The sequence below is a fragment of the Ascaphus truei genome, chromosome 6 (assembly GCF_040206685.1).
Source record: "Ascaphus truei isolate aAscTru1 chromosome 6, aAscTru1.hap1, whole genome shotgun sequence".
In the NCBI taxonomy this organism is placed as follows: Eukaryota; Metazoa; Chordata; class Amphibia; order Anura; family Ascaphidae; genus Ascaphus; species Ascaphus truei.
In genome coordinates this window covers 128,946,394-128,965,979 of record NC_134488.1, presented here as the reverse complement: position 1 = coordinate 128,965,979, position 19,586 = coordinate 128,946,394, and the positions used below count along the sequence as shown (strand labels likewise).

The window sequence follows — 19,586 nt, the reverse complement described above, 5'->3', positions numbered from 1 at the left end:
ACTTATTCTGGGATATCTAATAGTGACTTAATAAGTTGCTAGTTACTGTAACGACGTAAACAAATGTAACCAAAGGAAGCAACAGAAATGTCACAGTCAAAAATAACTAAAGTTCCAGCACTCTCTGACTCAGAGAAAGTACAAAAACTGGGGGTATGCCACAAAAGTAAGTGATTTAATATACACACAAGATAACATAGCACAACTTGGAGTGATGCGGCGCAAATGCAAAAACACACGAAATCCTACACATACCTATGGTGGCGCCAGGGAAAGGAGAGGGAGAAAGAGAGACTTGTGGTCATTTAACCGGATGGTTTGATTCATTTTTCTTACTGCATATACGCTGGTGTACTCAGGACTTTGCTCGTGTGAGCTATCTATTTGCTTCTTTTTTGATTTTTGAGTGCTGCTCTGGTGACTGCGGTGTCAGGGTTATGGGAAGTACCTTGTGGTCTTTTTAGACCTGAGGTAACGGGCCTGAGGAAGGCCCCCCCCCCCCCAAAACATTGCCTCCCTGATTACCCTCCCCCTCCCCCTATTTGTGTTGTCCCCACTCTCCTTGCCTAGTGTCTTTCCCACTCCCTATCCCTGTGTATTTTCACCCCCACTACCACATGTGTAGGATTTCGTGTTTTTGCATTTGCGCCGCATCGCTCCAAGTTGTGCTATATTATCTTGTGCGTATATTAAATCACTTACTTCTGTGGCATACCCCCAGTTTTTGTATTTTTTCTGAGTCAGAGAGTTCTGGAACTTTAGTTATTTTTGACTATTTGTTGTGGGGGAATTTGGGTCCTCCTGGTTCCGTGAGCACCGTCCACATCTATAATTATATTGATTGAGTGAGTGCTTTTTGTATAGAAATGTCACAGTGATCTGGGCTGAATCATGAAGGGCAGTCTGCTTCCATAATAAATGGAAAACCCAATCCCTGCAAGCTCTAACCCCATCTCTAAAATTATATTGCATTCATATTTCAGGATGATCGCGGTGGAAAAGAAAATCAAAGGGGCCTGGGAATAAATGTATTGCCCTATTAATTAAAAGCTGAAATTCGACAAGCTTCTCAGAAAGGATAATATTGATTAAATAGCAGTATCAAGAAAACCCAGTAGTTAGATAAGTGAGATAAATCGAGGGGTTTGTAAAATTGCAAACGTCAAATGTATGAAAGCAAATATATTTTGAACCAATTCATCTAGGTCCCCTTTCAAATTGATGTCTGCTTCTTTCTGCCATAGTCTGCTGAAGACATACAGTTAACAAGAGATGGTATTTAGCATGAACTCATAAATCAGCAGGCAGTCGTACTGTATATGTTCAGATGTAAGTAATGTTGAAGCACCAACGAAAGAGACGCTGGGCGTCATTTCACGCAATATTTTACACAGTGCCATTGAAACAAATGTTGACGCATGCAAAAGGAGGGCTTAATTAAACACTGTTATTACAGCATTGATGCGCTAGCAGGTGCATTAACAATGACCAAAATTAACTATTGGCAGGCGAAGGCTTAATGGGGATTGCCACATTTTGTATTAAACGTAAAATGTTTTCAATGTGATGAAAGTGTCTTAATATTATGTTAAAGTCACCTAGATTTCCAGATTAATCAATAGAATAAATTCTCTTGGCGTCCAGGCTTAAATACAAACAGCCCGGTTAGAGTATTGTGTACATTGCTTATGAAGTAATACCTGTATATTTTAGGTGGTTTCAATGGCAAAATTGAATAAACACGTTTTAAATACAATTTCACTTGTAAATTTTCTGTAAAATTTCTTAATTTATTTACAGCTGCGAATAAACTCGATGTTTTCATGCAAATTGCTTCAAAGTTTTGACTAACTGATTCATTACACCTTTAGTACAGTACCACTCACTGGAGATTGGATGAATATATGGGAGATTTGTGACTGGGTGCCAGGTAATAAATCTAACCCTTAGTGAAGGTGCTGCTAAATCTGATGAAATAATGTATTGAGATGAAGTCCAGACCATGTCATGGAAATATATACCCATTAATACCTTTTCATCTTCGTTTGCTGACATCATTAAATAGAGAAACATGGTTTCCCCACTGAGAAGGGATATAGAGGTGGATTTCTCCTCACATTGAGCTGGATGTACTGTGAGACACATGAGATTCAGAATCTCTGCTCAGACTTGCTTTGGGATGACTTGATTGTGATGTCACAGTGAGAAAGAATTACCCAGCATGAGTGTCCTCTGCCAGTTTGGTTATGTCAGAGGAGGTACAGTATTTTTCACAGACAGTATTACAAACCTATACAATATCATATCATAGCATAGTGCATCCATTTTTTTTGCCCAAATTAAGTTCCATATATTTTCTAGGGTGTTAATTTAAAAATGCTAACATTAATACATTAAATTATCATTTATCTAAATGCAAATAAATTAAAATATTTAAGGGAAAAATACTTCACAAAACTCAGATAATTTCAGAGGAATAATGTGTTTACTCTAAATACTGTACTGTATATAAAAGTATGTTGCAGTTTCTTTACCAAGCTCACATAGATGTAGAAATGGGTGGTTTTATTTTGGCCCAAATTTGAATTGATAGTGAAAATTGCTGTTTTACAGTATGAGTGTAGAACGTAACCCTTTCATTATTTGTCTCACACACACACACACACTCTCTCTCTCACTCACTCTCACTCACTCACTCACTCACTCTCTCATGCCCTCACTCACTCTCTCTCCCTCTCTCTCTCTCTCACACTCTAACACCTTTACTCTCTCACTCACTCTCTCACTCACTCTCATGCTCTCTCTCACTCTCTCATTCTCATGCACTCACTCACTCTCACTCACACTCTCTCGCTCTCTCACTCTTTCACTCACTCTCACACTCACTCACACTATCTCACTCTCACACTCGTTCACTCTGGCACTCTTGTACACACTCTCACGCCCTCACTCTCAATATGACACTCTAACTCTTTTACTCTCACTCATTTTCTCATGCTCTCACTCTCTCACTCACTCTCACTCTCTCATTCACGCTCACTCACTCACTCTCTCACTCTTGCAGTCTCCCACTCACACCCTCACTCTCTCTCACTCTCACACCCTTTAACTCTTTTACTCTCTCACTCTCATTCACTCTCTCATTCTCACTCTCTCACGCCATCACTCACACTTTCTCACGCCCTCACTCACTTACTCTCTCGCTCTCTCACGCTTTCACTCACTCTCAGTCTCACTCACTCACTCTCTAACTCATACTCTCTCACTCTCACACTCTTTCTCTCACTCACTCTCAGTGAAGCGTAGGGATTCACTGTCTGTTTTTCACTCACTCACACTATCACTCTCACACTCTAACTCTTTTACTCTCTTACTACTCACTCTCCCTCACTCACTCTCTCATGCCCTCACTCTCTCTCACTCTCTCACTCACGTTCTCACTTTCTCACGCCCTCACTCACTTACTCACTCACTCACAATTTTTAACTCTTTAACTCTCTCACCCACTCTCTCACTCACCTCTCACTCTCACTCTCTCACATTCTCATGCCCTCCCTCTCTCATTCTCTCACACCCTCACTTTCTCTCTCTCACACTCACTCTCTCACTCTCACACCCTCACTCTCGCACTCACTCTCTCACGCCCTCACTCTCTCACTCTTTTATTTTAAAGGCAGAAAAACATCTACTGATGCATCTGATATTGTGTCATTTTCATGCAATAAACTATACTAGGGGGTTTAATGATTAAAGGGTGTATGTTGGATATTTTGTGTGGCCTACGTATATCATATTGAGTATATTAAGTATGGGTGTACAATAATGGGTCTACATATTAGAACAAGAATTACCAAGAGACAGAAGTTGGCAAAATAACTTAATTCACTGCGTGGGAAAAGAAAGAAGGAGAACTTATTAACAATATACAGGCATACCCCGCTTTAAGGACACTCACTTTAAGTACACTCGCGAGTAAGTACATATCGCCCAATAGGCAAACGCCAGCTCACGCATGCGCCTGTCAGCACGTCCTGAACAGCAATACCGGCTCCCTACCTGTACCGAAGCTGTGCGCAAGCGGGGAGACTATAGAGCCTGTTACAAATGCGTTATTTACATCAGTTATGCACGTATATGACGATTGCAGTACAGTACATGCATCAATAAGTGGAAAAAGGTAGTGCTTCACTTTAAGTACATTTTCGCTTTACATACATGCTCCGGTCCCATTGCGTACGTTAATGCGGGGTATGCCTGTATACAGTATAACTGAAAACATTGTTTTCTTGCTTTGCTTCTGGGCAATCTGATTGGTCCATTGGTCTGTCACTCAGCCTGTCACTCAGCATCTGCGCAATCTGATTGGCCTGCATGGTTCCATGACCTCAGATACCCAACTGCCACACTCTCACCCGCCGCTGACACAGCTCTGGGTGGGGGGGCGAGGGGGGACTAAGACGCACAACCACCCGGCCATTCTCCTTTTCCTCACCCCGCGGCCCGGCGCCAAAGGTGAGGGGGGTTGAAACTATCTGCCCCATGCCATTGAGCATGGCACTGGTGTGCTACCGCATACCATGGGTTCTGATGTGGTAGAAGTGGCGGGCTGCTTGCTCCCTGCAGTGGGAGCTCGTCTACATCTTCCCTGACGTCACCTCAATTCGACCAAGCTGGGTCTGAACCCGCATAGCTGTATCTCCAGCAGCTCCTTCTGATGGGCCAGAAGGGTGCTCTCAGACAGGGGTGCTGAAGTGTGGGATCACGTGTAGCTGTAGGTGCAGCTGTTTGCAGCCGCAAACTGAAGGTGGGAGGCGTTCCTTTCCCGGTCGCAGACTTTAATTCAAAGGACATGTATAAACGCCAGTGTAGGCAGGTACAATGCCTTGCTAACACATTCTGGAATCGCTTGAGGCGCCAATATCTTGTAACGCTCCAAGAATGCCACAAATGACAGTCTAATAAATAAGACATTCGAGAAGGAGACATCGTCCTTCTCCAAGAGAAACAAGTTGGACGAAATGAGTGGCTAATGGGTCTTGTTGTCAACAGACAACTAGTGCAGATACAGGAGAATCGTGGATGGCGGTGCAGCTGCCTTGGAAAAAAAGACGTAGGACCAAACTTGCAGAATACTGGGTACAAAAAAGATTTATTGGCACATAAAAACAGCAACAGCAAATACTCTGACGCGTTTCAGCCACAAAGGGCCTTTGTCAAAGAGTAAAGTATACACGACACAGATAAAATTTAAATACCCACAATTCCCTCCTCCCCTCATGACGTATCGGCGCTCTCTACCTATGAGAGTCAACATGCCCCCTCTCTCACAGGGACGCTGAGTAATAGCAGCACTGAAACAGCTGATTCCTGTAAACACGCAGGAAACACAGGGAGACATAGAAACTTTTACTCCCCTGTGACATGACGGCTGAGCCACCAATGAAAGCTCTCAATCTTGTTATTACTGAGCTTAACTAATTGCCTGCTGGAAACGATGCATCGAGCGGGTTGACTCTCATAGGTACGACATGAGGGGAGGGGGGAATTGTGGGTATTTAAATTTTATGTGTGTTTGGTATACTTTACTCTTTGACAAAGGCCCTTTGCGGCTGAAACGCGTCAGAGTATTTGCTGTTGCTGTTTTTATGTGCCAATAAATCTTTTTTGTATCCAGTATTCTGCAAGTTTGGTCCTACGTCTTTTTTTCCAAGGCAGCTGCACCGCCATCCATGATTCTCCTGCATTGCATACCTCTTCGGTAGGAGCACGCCCCACAGCACCTGGATCTCCAGTGATTTGTGAGTGTATTCTTACCTTATCTTTTCCATTTGTATCACTGTACCTACAGCCAGTGACACCCATATAAAATATACCTTTTCCAAAGGTTAGTGGGAGTCCACACAGAGTGGCTTTCAAAGGTTACAAGTGACATGGATATACTGACTTAACTATGCTGTGTGTTTATGGAAAGAAAATAGAATTGTCTAAATCTATACATGGACGTTCCTTGTGAGCATTACATCTCCTATTCCTTCACCTTAACTAGTGCAGATGGAAAGGTTTTGAAGAAAAATCTACTAAACATAGGACTGTGAAAAAACTTTTTCAGGCCCATTACAGGGACCATTCTTCTAATGTCTCACCTGGACTCCAGAACATTTGACCCATTTTTTGTTTGTTGATGAGACATTAAGGAGCATTAAGCCATCCTTGACTGATGCGCCTACCTTTGTACCCATTTCACCAAAAAGGACTTTGGAGGTCCAGTGGTACTGACCAGTACCATGTTATTAATGTGGTTTATGGACTTCAAAAATGTTGTTTTATTGTATGCTATTATACATTCGACATACTGTATAACATGCATATGTTTTTTTCATAGTGGTATCAAATGGTACTGTTCTGTCTCCTGTTTAGTTATTCCTGTTTTCTATCTGTTGCCTTAGCAACCCCCATTATCTACCCCTCATGCTTGGGTCATTCCTCTCTACCTGTCCCTTGGTACAGTCTTCACTGTGTCCTTCTTGCTCTGTGTTGAAGTTCTTTCTTTTCAGAGATTGCTGCCTCTGCTAAAGGTTCTCCCAACTTCTCTCCCTTTGAGCGTTGTTTCTTACCTATCCCTTATTTTTATGCATTCCCAAATCTCCCCCCCCCCTCCTTTTCTTTCTGTTTATATTATCATAATAAATACTTCAGAAATTCAAGAAGACTCCACTTTGCATAGACGTAAGAATGGAGTTAACTTCCCGTCTCAACTCATTAGTCACAGTGAGCCTGGCACAGGACACACACGTAAAGAAGATGTTGAAATGGGAACATTGCTGGCAGACAAGATGTGAGTCAATGACAGAATCTCCAGTCCTGACGGTACATGAGTCGCACGTGTTTGAATTTGGTATTATAACATTTTGTGGGCACGTCACTTTTGCGTAATGCGTTCAACCTTTTCCTCAAGCACGCAGAAATGCCTACGTGGAATGACACACGTTGCACATGATAATTATTATAATATACAGGAAAGTCCTGTGTAACAGTTATTCTTAAAGCAGCAGTCCAAGCTGCCATTTTTTATTTCTTTTATTCCCCCTTTAATATGTGCATCAATACAATCCACCCAATGTTAAGTAATTAGCTTAGTTTCTCATTGATCTGTTCTCCTGTGATCGATCTGCGATGATTCGGCTCGGGGGTTCACTAAATGGCTGACAGTGCATCAGAAGAGGACCACGATGCAAATTTCTGTGGGGAAGATCATGTGACCAGGCAGTCACTAGATACAATTGGTGCACTGCTAAAGAGAGGGCAGGGCTCAAAAGGGGTGTCCAAGAGCCTGTTTCAGAAGAGAAAGGGGATGTGACCTTGTAAATGTTTGATATAGAAACAAAAAAGTTGTGTGTGCTTAGCACTCACATTTTAAGTGACACTTATTTGTCTTTGGTCACTGTTTTGTCAGAGATATTGTATTTTTGATGGTGATATTTTTAATTAAAATTCAAAACACAATGTCAGTAGCAAAATGCAAAGAAGTTTGACTTAGAACGCGTGTGCTCGGCACACACCTCTGTTTTAGCTATTTGCACTTATATAGTTATACTAACTGTCTCTGTGTGTGTGCATGCGTGTGCGTGCGTCTGTGTGTGTACGCATGCATCTCTGTGCTTGTGCATATGCGTCTGTGTGTGCATGCGTCTGTGTGTGTGTGTGCATGTGCGTGTGCATACATCTCTGTTGTCTCTGTGTGTGTGCCTCTGGTGCCTGTATGTGTGTGTGTGTGTGTCTGCCTCTGTGTGCGAGCGTGACGGCGTGCGCCTATTAGTACGTGACATCAATCGTGTTACAGTTTTTCATTACAACGTGAGGATTTTTTCCCCATGAAAACCCTGCAGTTGCCAGCAAAGAAGTTTCACTTCAAAAAATGCTTGTTACCTTATAATACATTACAAGTGTCATTTAGAGTTGTTTAAAAAAAATACAAGTATTTTCTCATAGTACAGAACTGATTTATTAAAAAAACACATGTAGGATATTGCTTGGTCTGCAGCTTTAAAAGGGCATTTAGCTCATTGCTAATGTAATGTTCTATGTACTCTAAATATGTACGTATATGTTTATTTAATTCTGCCACCAATGTACACAGTGCTTATCAAAATTAGTAAGACAGTACAGAGAGATAATATACAAAGTTTCACAAGTGCATGAAACAGAAGGTTAAAAAATGGGAATTACATAAGTAGCCAAGCTTACCGTCCCCGGCACCGTGACCGGGTGTCCTACAGAACACAATAGGAGCTACAGCTGCAGCGGCCATTATTCTAACATTTACCGGGGTACATCACGCGTCAGGCCGCGTGGTGACCCGAGATGTTCAGCGGCAGACTTACTAGGCGCCTAGTTAGTCTGCCGTGGCCCAACTAATGAGGATCTCGGAATTATACCGACATCCCATTTAATGATTTGTTCGAATAACGGCAGCTGCAGCTGTAGTGCGGTTTAGAGGAAGCTCACAGGTAGAACGTCAAAAGTGAGAAGTTTCAGACATGAGAGTGCACTAGGGGCGAGGGAAGCAGAGACAGGCTTTAGCAGGGTGCTAGGAATGAGAAGGGTTAAAGCAAGAGATTGTAGCTGAGATGTACAATAAGTACATTGACCTGGGACTGAAGTCCAGGAGTAAATTTGGGGTTGAAAGATACTGTAAAGTTGTGTGCCATTTGCATAGAGGTGATATTTTGAAACCAAAGGAGCTAATAAGATCGACAAGTGAGTCAAGCGGAGAAGAAGAAGAAGAGGTACTGTAGGACTTCTCAGTTCTGCTTCGTACCAATCAATGACAGCTAATGTGCGGTATAACAATTCTGTTTCATTCTGTTTCAAGCCACAATACATCAGGAAACCAGAACTTCACTAAGCAATAGGAATTTACATAGCAGTGTCCAGAAATAGAAATGTGGTTGTAAGAATGACATAATCAATAGTAAAGAGTGTATGGGAAATACTGTTGTACCATCTAACTGTTCATGTTAGCTGGGTTGCTTGAATATATTACACCTCTTCCTGTTTGGGAGACATTTTTGATGGTAAGAAATACTTCCATAAGGCAGTGTTTTTAAGACCAGCACAATATGTTATAGAGTAAGTTTTTAACCACCCTAGTGTTACTATTATTACGTATGATGAGTGTGTTTGCATGTCTTCAACAGGTCCCTATCTTGCTTCATTCAGCCTTTCATCTCACGTCATGCAGTAAAGCTGCAAACAAGGATTCTGGGTAGTGACAAGCAAATAAACATGCACTGGGCGGGTCACTTTTAGCTTCCTATCCACTAATATTAGTAATGAAATTTGTGTTGTATGAAGCCCCATTGTCTGGAACAGGGTTCATCAGAAAGACGTGACTAAGGGACTTATTCATTAAGGTGCTATATTGCCAATCCTATTTAATTCAATGGCAGTTTCCATGGGATCGGATCTGGATCAGCACTTGTACTGTATATCAGTTTCATGCAAAAAGCCCTCAGAAGGATATACAGAAGGGCTAGATAACAGAACAATCAAAACACTTAATGCACAAGTAAAGGGTCTTTTACGGAAAAAAAATATATTTGAACATGTTATTTTTCAGATTACCAATGCTTATTAAAGTTAAATATTTTATCAAATTGATAGAACATCTCTATTTTCAAAAATGTCTATTCTGGTTACATATTTACATAGTTACATAATAAATGAGGTTGAAAAAAGACATATGTCCATCAAGTTAAACCTATGTTACATTTAGATGACAGATACTTATTCTATATTTGTAGTAATACCTCATCCAATGCTGTCTCATAAGGGTAAAATGTAATTCCTTCCTGACTCCAAATAATAGCAATCAGATTACTCCCTGGATCAACATCCTTACCATGTTTTCTTATTTGGTATATCCCTGTATACCTTTCCTTTCTTAAAAGACACCCAACCTTTTTTTGAAGAAATCTATTGTATCTGCCATCACAGCCTCCATGGGTAATGAATTCCACATTGTAACTGCCTTTACTGTAAAGAACCCTTTCCTGTGTTGCTGGTAAAATCTCCTTTCCTCCAACCTTAAGCAATGACCCCATGTTCTTTTTATTGCCCTTGGGAAGAATAGTTCATTTGAAAGCTCCATGTCTTGTCCCCGAATATATTTGTATATAGTTATCATATCACCTCTTAGACGCCTCTTTTCTAATGTAACCTGGTTAATTCCTTGAGGCAATATGAGTTGGTCAAGGTATCTAACCCCTATTCTTATATGGGAGCTCCAAGTTAAGAGATCAAAGGAGTAACTGTCCCTGAGAGGCTTCCTGAAAATATTCCTCCTATGTTATAAACAAGACTTTAATATTTGAGGGATCATGTAATATCTGACAAAACTGTAAACTCTTCGCAATATTCTTTATTAATGTGTCGTGTTAACTATAAGTCTTAGTTATACCCAATATATTTAGACTAACGTCCCCAGAAAGCACTACGGTCCAGACCCACAGTACTCACTTAGGTGACTTAACATGCCGTTAAACATTATGCATTAACGTGTAACTTCAAAGGGACAATAATGTAACGTTAAGTCATGTTTTCTTCCCAGAAACTGCATTGTATGTACTAAATTATATACGGAATTGGTGTTCCTTCCAATAGCGAATATCCCCAAAGCCGTGCTAAGGTTAACGCAGGAACTTAACGTAAGCAATGCCTACACTTTGCCTGTATTTTCAGTGGAGAGAGAGCAACCACCATCAGTCACCCAAAAGTCTCTTTCCGGGTCTGTAAGATATACAGAACCCAACGTGACCTCATTGGATGCTAATGCAACACTGCGGTACAATAAAGTGACATTAACTCTATGCTAATGACAAACAATGGCTGTGATTTTTGCATGTAAATAGTTTGTGAATATGCGGTAACCTCAGGGAAAATAATGTCTGTTACTGATTTAGGGGACTTTATGAGCCCTGATTTACCGGATCTTGGTAGATCTGCCCCTAAGTGTAGTAACTATGATTGCCAGTATTATCTGGGAGAGTTAGTTCTCATTTATTATTTATTACACACGTCGAGGAAATCAAAGGTTATTAACACATGGCAGCTACTTCTCCAAAACGTACAAGTTACACTGCATGCACATTTACAGGATGTTAGGTAACGCTAGCTGGTGTTTCCTTTACTCAGACCGTTGGTATTCAGAAGCGGAGCCCATGAAGTCCTGTAAGTAATTATTCTGTTATGGGCATTGTGGTTGCGTTAAAATGGAAATGTTACATTGTTTAATGGAAATATTTAGACATTTAATCCGTGGATCACAGTATCAGTGACTTACATGGCAGCTATCACCAGATTCAGACTGATATCCCGCATCGCACTTTGATTACTCCCAGCCTATGCGAGTGATTTGTGATTGGGGCATTATACTGTATTTTGGATCCTATTGACTTCAATGGTAGTATAGGGCCCAATCTCAATAACACCTCAACTCTGCTCGGCCCGTTTGCCTGACATCTTTTTTTTATTACAACAGAGGCACATCCTTAGTAACTCTTAATTGGATGTGTACTGTACAGTGTGTGCATTGTATTCGTTAATGTACAAGTTAAGAGCAGATCTGAGCACAGTTAATTTAGTACTTATACATTTGTAACAGTGTCAGATGGACAGTAACTAGATGAGAATGTAAGCTCCTGTGAATATTAATAGATGTGCCTTAGTATAAACACAGGCTGATTGATACTATGTAAAAAACGATATTAGACTTATCAAACGTGTTAAAAAAAAATCATAATATTTAGATACCCCAGAAAATGCAGTGCATGCTGAGTTTGGGGGAGATTACATAAGAGCTTTCACTGTATATTTGTTTAGAAAATTCAGCAGTAATTCGAAATTACAAAAGTCAGGGATGAGTTAAAAAAAAGTGTTGCAGAATGAAATGGGACGGCAACTAATGAATTGTTACATGAATGGATAGGCCTGCAATTATTGTCTATTGTGTAGGTAATAACAAATTCAACAAGCAGGAGAAAGTTAGATAAATACAGGCATACCCCGCATTAACGTACACAATGGGACCAGAGCATGTATGTAAAGTGAAAATGTACTTAAAGTGAAGCACTACCTTTTCCCCACTTATCGATTCATGTACTGCAATCGTCATATACGTGCATAACTGATGTAAATAACACGTGTAACAGGCTCTATAGTCTCCCCGCTTGCGCACAGCTTCGGTACAGGTAGGGAGCCGGTATTGCTGTTCAGGATGTGCTGACTGGCGCATGCGTGAGCTGCTGTTTGCCTATTGAATGCGATGTATTTACTCGCGAGTGTACTTAAAGTGAGTGTCCTTAAACCGGGGTATACCTGTACAGATACTGTATAGAAGTGTGTAATACAGATGGGCCCAAATTAACAGCAAAATGTAACGGCGGTGGTGGGGGGAGGGGAGATTTTTGAGTGTTTACGAGTTTGTTGGATTTTTAAAATACTGATATTTCTAAATCAGCTCATAATGTATTCATGAATTAACAAACAAAAATGGAGAATCCAACAAAACAACCCCAGCAAATCAAATGGACACATTTTCAATCTTGAGTGTTTAACACAGGAATCATTGTAACAATGTCATTGGCAACAATAAAGCAGGTATTCCGTATGATTGCAGAGAATAAACCAGCATGACTTAATACTGACTCTTTCAACATTTTTCAGCTCTACCAAAATCCTCATACCGATTACCGAATCACCACTTCAGCCATGGAGAGAGAGGGAGAAGGGGGGGAGGGGGAAGAGGGAGAGGGGGGAAGAGAGAGAGGGGGGGAAGAGAGAGAGGGGGGGAAGAGAGAGAGGAGGGGGGAAGAGAGAGGGAGGGAAGAGAGAGAGGGAGAGATGGGGGAATGGAGAGAGGGAGAGAGGGGGTGAAGGGAGAGAGGGAGAGAGGGGGGAAGGGAGAGAGGGGGGGGAGAGAGAGAGGGAGAGAGGGGGAAGGGAGAGAGAGGGAGAGAGGGGGGAAGGGAGAGAGAGGGAGAGAGGGAGAGAGGGAGAGAGAGGGAGGGAGGGAGGGAGGGGGGGAGAGGGGGAGGGAGAATTTGCACATTTTTAGTGTTCTTTATAAGAGGAAGATGTTGCACATCCCTACTTAAGAGATACTTTAATAATAAACAACGTTACAGCACAACACATATTCAATAACATTTTCTATATTCCCTTTTTTTGCAACAGGATAAGTAACAGAAGGTGGAGAATTGAAGTTGCACAGAGAACATTTCTAACATTCACCATTTATACAGCACTATGAGCATCACAGACACAGTGATCCTTCTCATTGTTCTTCAAGGTAAAGCAAATACAATCACACATTAAATCCCAGCACCATGTCCTGGCAGTGATATATGTAACTACTGTATGATGAGCAAGAAATGAAACAGCCCAGGAGGACCCTCAGTAACATTACTGTACATCATTAATACTACACACAAGCATTTGTTTTCACATTTGGATGGGGATTGCCGGTATTGCTGTTCAGGATGTGCTGACTGGCGCATGCGTGAGCTGCTGTTTGCCTATTGAATGAGATGTACTTACTCGCGAGTGTACTTAAAGTGAGTGTCCTTAAACCGGGGTATACCTGTACAGATACTGTATAGAAGTGTGTAATACAGATGGGCCCAAATTAACAGCAAAATGTAACGGCGGTGGTGGGGGGAGGGGAGATTTTTGAGTGTTTACGAGTTTGTTGGATTTTTAAAATACTGATATTTCTAAATCAGCTCATAATGTATTCATGAATTAACAAACAAAAATGGAGAATCCAACAAAACAACCCCAGCAAATCAAATGGACACATTTTCAATCTTGAGTGTTTAACACAGGAATCATTGTAACAATGTCATTGGCAACAATAAAGCAGGTATTCCGTATGATTGCAGAGAATAAACCAGCATGACTTAATACTGACTCTTTCAACATTTTTCAGCTCTACCAAAATCCTCATACCGATTACCGAATCACCACTTCAGCCATGGAGAGAGAGGGAGAAGGGGGGGAGGGGGAAGAGGGAGAGGGGGGAAGAGAGAGAGGGGGGGAAGAGAGAGAGGGGGGGAAGAGAGAGAGGGGGGGAAGAGAGAGAGGAGGGGGGAAGAGAGAGGGAGGGAAGAGAGAGAGGGAGAGATGGGGGAATGGAGAGAGGGAGAGAGGGAGTGAAGGGAGAGAGGGAGAGAGGGGGGAAGGGAGAGAGGGAGAGAGGGGGGGGAGAGAGAGAGGGAGAGAGGGGGAAGGGAGAGAGAGGGAGAGAGGGGGGAAGGGAGAGAGAGGGAGAGAGGGAGAGAGGGAGAGAGAGGGAGGGAGGGAGGGAGGGGGGGAGAGGGGGAGGGAGAATTTGCACATTTTTAGTGTTCTTTATAAGAGGAAGATGTTGCACATCCCTACTTAAGAGATACTTTAATAATAAACAACGTTACAGCACAACACATATTCAATAACATTTTCTATATTCCCTTTTTTTGCAACAGGATAAGTAACAGAAGGTGGAGAATTGAAGTTGCACAGAGAACATTTCTAACATTCACCATTTATACAGCACTATGAGCATCACAGACACAGTGATCCTTCTCATTGTTCTTCAAGGTAAAGCAAATACAATCACACATTAAATCCCAGCACCATGTCCTGGCAGTGATATATGTAACTACTGTATGATGAGCAAGAAATGAAACAGCCCAGGAGGACCCTCAGTAACATTACTGTACATCATTAATACTACACACAAGCATTTGTTTTCACATTTGGATGGGGATTGCCACAGTCAGATTTCCCAGCAATCTCTAGCCACCGGGAATATAACCCTGCTACATCTGTATAACACAACATAATACTGTGCTAAGTCTTACTATCAAATGTGAATGTTTAGCACGTTGCTTCTGTGTTTTCTGAATTGTATTGTATGTCTTTATTTATATAGCGCCATAAATATACATAGCGCTTCACAGTAGTAATACATATCATATACATAACAAATAATATAAATAACAGATCATGGGAATAAGCGCTTCAGACATAAAAGTAACATTAAGGAAGAGGAGACCCTGCTCCGAGGAGCTTACAATCTAATAGGTAGGTAGGGAGAACGTATAGAGACAGTAGGAGGGCATTCTAGTAAGTGCGTCTGCAGGGGGCCAAGCTTTAAATATCATGTGTCCAGGATTATCCAGTGCTATTCATACGCTTCTTTAAGCAGATGTGTTAAGGTTGGTCTGAAAGGTGGATAGAGAGGGTGCTAGTCGGGTATTGAGGGGAAGGGCATTCCAGAGGTTCTGGGCAGAAATATGTGTAATATGCTGCTGTGTAAAATGCTGATGTGTAAAATCCTGCTGTGTAATATGCTGCCATGTAACATGATGCAGTGTAATATGCTGCCGTGTAATATGCTATCGTGTAATATGCTGCCTTGTTATATGCTGCCGTATAATATGCTGCCGTGTAATATGCTGCCGTGTGATATACTGCCGTGTGATATGCTGCCGTGTAATATGCTGCCGTGTTATATGCTGCCGTGTTATACAGTATGCTGCCGTGTAATATGCTGCCGTGTAATATGCTGCCGTGTAATATGCTGCCGTGTAATATGCTGCCGTGTTATATGCTGCCGTGTTATATGCTGCCGTGTTATATGCTGCCATGTTATATGCTGCCGTGTTATATGCTGTTGCTGAGTTATATGCTGTTGCTGAGTTATATGCTGCCGTGTAATATGCTGCCGTGTTATATGCTGACGTGTTATATACTGCTGTGTTATATGCTGCTGCTGAGTTATATTCTGCTGTGTAATATGCTGCTGTGTAATGTGCTGCTGTGTGATATGCCGCTGTGTAATGTGCTGCGGTGTGATATGCTGCTGTGTTATATGCTGTTGCTGAGTTATATGCTGCCGTGTGATATGCTGTCGTGGGATATGATGCCGTAGGATATGCTGCCGTGTAATATGCTGCTGTGTAATATGCTGCCGTGTTACATGCTGTTGCTGAGTTATATGCTGCCGTGTGATATGCTGCTCTGTTACATGCTGCCGTGTAATATGCTGCTGTGTAATATGCTGCCGTGTTATATGCTGTTGCTGAGTTATATGCTGCCGTGTGATATGCTGCTGTGTTATATGCTGCTGTGTAATATGCTGCTGTGTAATATGCTGCTGCTGAGTTATATGCTGCTGTGTAATATGCTGCCGTGTTATATGCTGCTGTGTTATATGCTGCTGCTGAGTTATATGCTGCTGTGTTATATGCTGCGGCTGTGTGATGTGCTGCTGTGTAATGTGCTGCCGTGTGATATGCTGTCGTGTGATATGCTGCTGTGTGATATGCTGCCGTGGGATATGCTGCCGTGTGATATGCTGCCGTGGGATATGCTGTCGTGTGATATGCTGCCGTGGGATATGCTGCCGTGTTATATGCTGCCGTGTTATATGCTGCTGCTGAGTTATATGCTGCCGTGTTATATGATGCGGCTGTGTGATGTGCTGCTGTGTAATGTGCTGCCGTGTTATATGCTGCCGTGTTATATGCTGCTGCTGAGTTATATGCTGCTGTGTGATATGATGCGGCTGTGTGATGTGCTGCTGTGTGATATGCTGCCGTGGGATATGCTGCCGTGTGATATGCTGCCGTGCAATATGCTGCCGTGCTATATGCTGCCGTGTGATATGCTGCCGTGTAATATGCTGCCGTGTGCTATGCTGCCGTGTGTTATGCTGCCGTGTAAGATGCGGCTTTGTAATATGCTGCCTTGTTATATGCTGCCGTGTAATATGCTGCCGTGTGATATGCTGCCGTGTGATATGCTGCCGTGTGATATGCTGCCGTGTGATATGCTGACGTGTAAGATGTGGCTGTGTAATATGATGCTGCTGTGTGATATGCTGCCTTGTTATATGCTGCCGTGTTACATGCTGCCGTGTTATATGCTGCCGTGTAATATGCTGCCGTGTGATATGCTGCCGTGTGATATGCTGCTGTGTAAGATGTGGCTGTGTAATATGCTGCTGTGTAATATGCTGCTGTGTAATATGCTGCCGTGTTATATGCTGCCGTGTTATATGCTGCCGTGTAATATGCTGCCGTGTTATATGCTGCTGTGTTACATGCTGACGTGTTATATACTGCTGTGTTATATGCTGCTGCTGAGTTATATGCTGCTGTGTTACATGCTGCCGTGCAATATGCTGCCGTGTTATATGCTGCCGTGTAATATGCTGCTGTGTAATATGCTGCTGTGTTATATGCTGCCGTGTTATATGCTGCTGCTGAGTTATATGCTGCTGTGTAATATGCTGCCGTGTTATATGCTGCTGCTGAGTTATATGCTGCTGTGTAATATGCTGCCGTGTTATATGCTGCTGCTGAGTTATATGCTGCTGTGTAAGATGCTGCTGAGTTATATGCTGCCGTGTTATATGCTGCTGCTGAGTTATATGCTGCCGTGCAATATGCTGCTGTGTGATATGATGCGGCTGTGTGATGTGCTGCTGTGTAATGTGCTGCCGTGTGATATGCTGTTGTGTGATATGCTGCCGTGTGATATGCTGTCGTGTGATATGCTGCCGTGTGATATGCTGCCGTGGGATATGCTGCCGTGCAATATGCTGCCGTGTTATAAATTGCTGTGTTATAAGCTGCCATGTGATATGCTGCCGTGTGATATGCTGCCGTGTAATATGCTGCCGTGTGATATGCTGCCGTGTGATATGCTGCCGTGTAAGATGCGACTTTGTAATATGCTGCCTTGTTATATGCTGTCGTGTGATATGCTGCCGTGTGATATGCTGCCGTGTGATATGCTGCCGTGTGATATGCTGCCGTGTGATATGCTGACGTGTGATATGCTGCCGTGTGATATGCTGCCGTGTTATATGCTGCCGTGTTATATGCTGCCGTGTTATATGCTGTGTGTAATATGCTGCTGTGTGATATGTTGACGTGTAAGATGTGGCTGTGTAATATGATGCTGCTGTGTGATATGCTGCCTTGTTATATGCTGCCGTGTTACATGCTGCCGTGTTATATGCTGCCTTGTTATATGCTGCTGTGTTATATGCTGCCGTGTGATATGCTGCCGTGTAATATACTGCCGTGTTATATGCTGCCGTGTGATATGCTGCCGTGTGATATGCTGACGTGTGATATGCTGCCGTGTGATATGCTGCCGTGTGATATGCTGCCGTGTGATATGCTGCCGTGTGATATGCTGCCGTGTTATATGCTGCCGTGTTATATGCTGCCGTGTTATATGCTGTGTGTAATATGCTGCTGTGTGATATGTTGCAGTGTTATATGCTGCCGTGTGATATGCTGTCGTGTGATATGCTGCCGTGTAATATGCTGCCGTGTTATATGCTGCCGTGTGATATGCTGTCGTGTGATATGCTGCCGTGTAATATGCTGCCGTGTAATATGCTGCCGTGTTATATGCTGCCGTGTTATATGCTGCCGTGTTATATGCTGCCATGTTATATGCTGCCGTGTTATATGCTGTTGCTGAGTTATATGCTGTTGCTGAGTTATATGCTGCCGTGTTATATACTGCTGTGTTATATGCTGCCGTGTTATATACTGCTGTGTTATATGCTGCTGCTGAGTTATATTCTGCTGTGTAATATGCTGCTGTGTAATGTGCTGCTGTGTAATGTGCTGTCGTGGGATATGCTGCCGTAGGATATGCTGCCGTGTAATATGCAGCCGTGTAAGATGCGGCTGTGTAATATGATGCTGCTGTGTGATATGCTGCTGTGTAATGTGCGGCTGTGTAATATGCTGCCGTGTGATATGCTGCCGTGTGATATGCTGCTGTGTAATATGCTGTTGCTGAGTTATATGCTGCCGTGTTATATGCTGTTGCTGAGTTATATGCTGCCGTGTAATATGCTGACGTGTTATATACTGTTGCTGAGTTATATGCTGCCGTGTAATATGCTGCTGTGTTATATGCTGCCGTGTAATATGCTGACGTGTTATATGCTGCCGTGTTATATGCTGTTGCTGAGTTATATGCTGCCGTGTTATATGCTGTTGCTGAGTTATATGCTGCCGTGTAATATGCTGACGTGTTATATACTGCTGTGTTATATGCTGCTGCTGAGTTATATGCTGCCGTGTAATATGCTGCCGTGTAATATGCTGACGTGTTATATACTGCTGTGTTATATGCTGTTGCTGAGTTATATGCTGCTGTGTAATATGCTGCTGCTGAGTTATATGCTGCCATGCAATATGCTGCTGTGTAAAATGCTGCTGTGTAATATAATGCAGTGTAATATGCTGCCGTGTTATATGCTGCCTTGTTATATGCTGCTGCTGAGTTATATGCTGCCATGCAATATGCTGCTGTGTAAAATGCTGCTGTGTAATATGCTGCTGTGTAAAATGCTGCTGTGTAATATGATGCTGTGTTATATGCTGCCGTGTTATATGCTGACGTGTTATATACTGCTGTGTTATATGCTGCTGCTGAGTTATATGCTGCTGTGTTACATGCTGCCGTGTTATATGCTGCCGTGTTATATGCTGTTGCTGAGTTATATGCTG

At 42.4% G+C, this 19,586-nt stretch overlaps 1 protein-coding gene across 3 annotated transcripts in view; it reads left to right on the top strand.

Moving 5' to 3' along the window:
- Positions 1-11,097: 11,097 nt before the first annotated feature.
- LOC142497894 (B-cell receptor CD22-like) overlaps positions 11,098-19,586 on the top strand; it is a 35,473-nt gene continuing 26,984 nt past the window's right edge. For 2 of the 3 annotated variants that reach the window (XM_075606303.1, XM_075606301.1), the window contains exon 1: positions 11,138-11,229. In XM_075606303.1, the coding sequence (XP_075462418.1) occupies positions 11,142-11,229 (88 nt within the window). In that variant the 5' untranslated portion in view covers positions 11,138-11,141. Of the gene's footprint in view, positions 11,230-13,233; positions 13,349-14,522; positions 14,638-19,586 lie in introns of all 3 variants that reach the window. The other variant, XM_075606302.1, reaches the window with a different exon arrangement.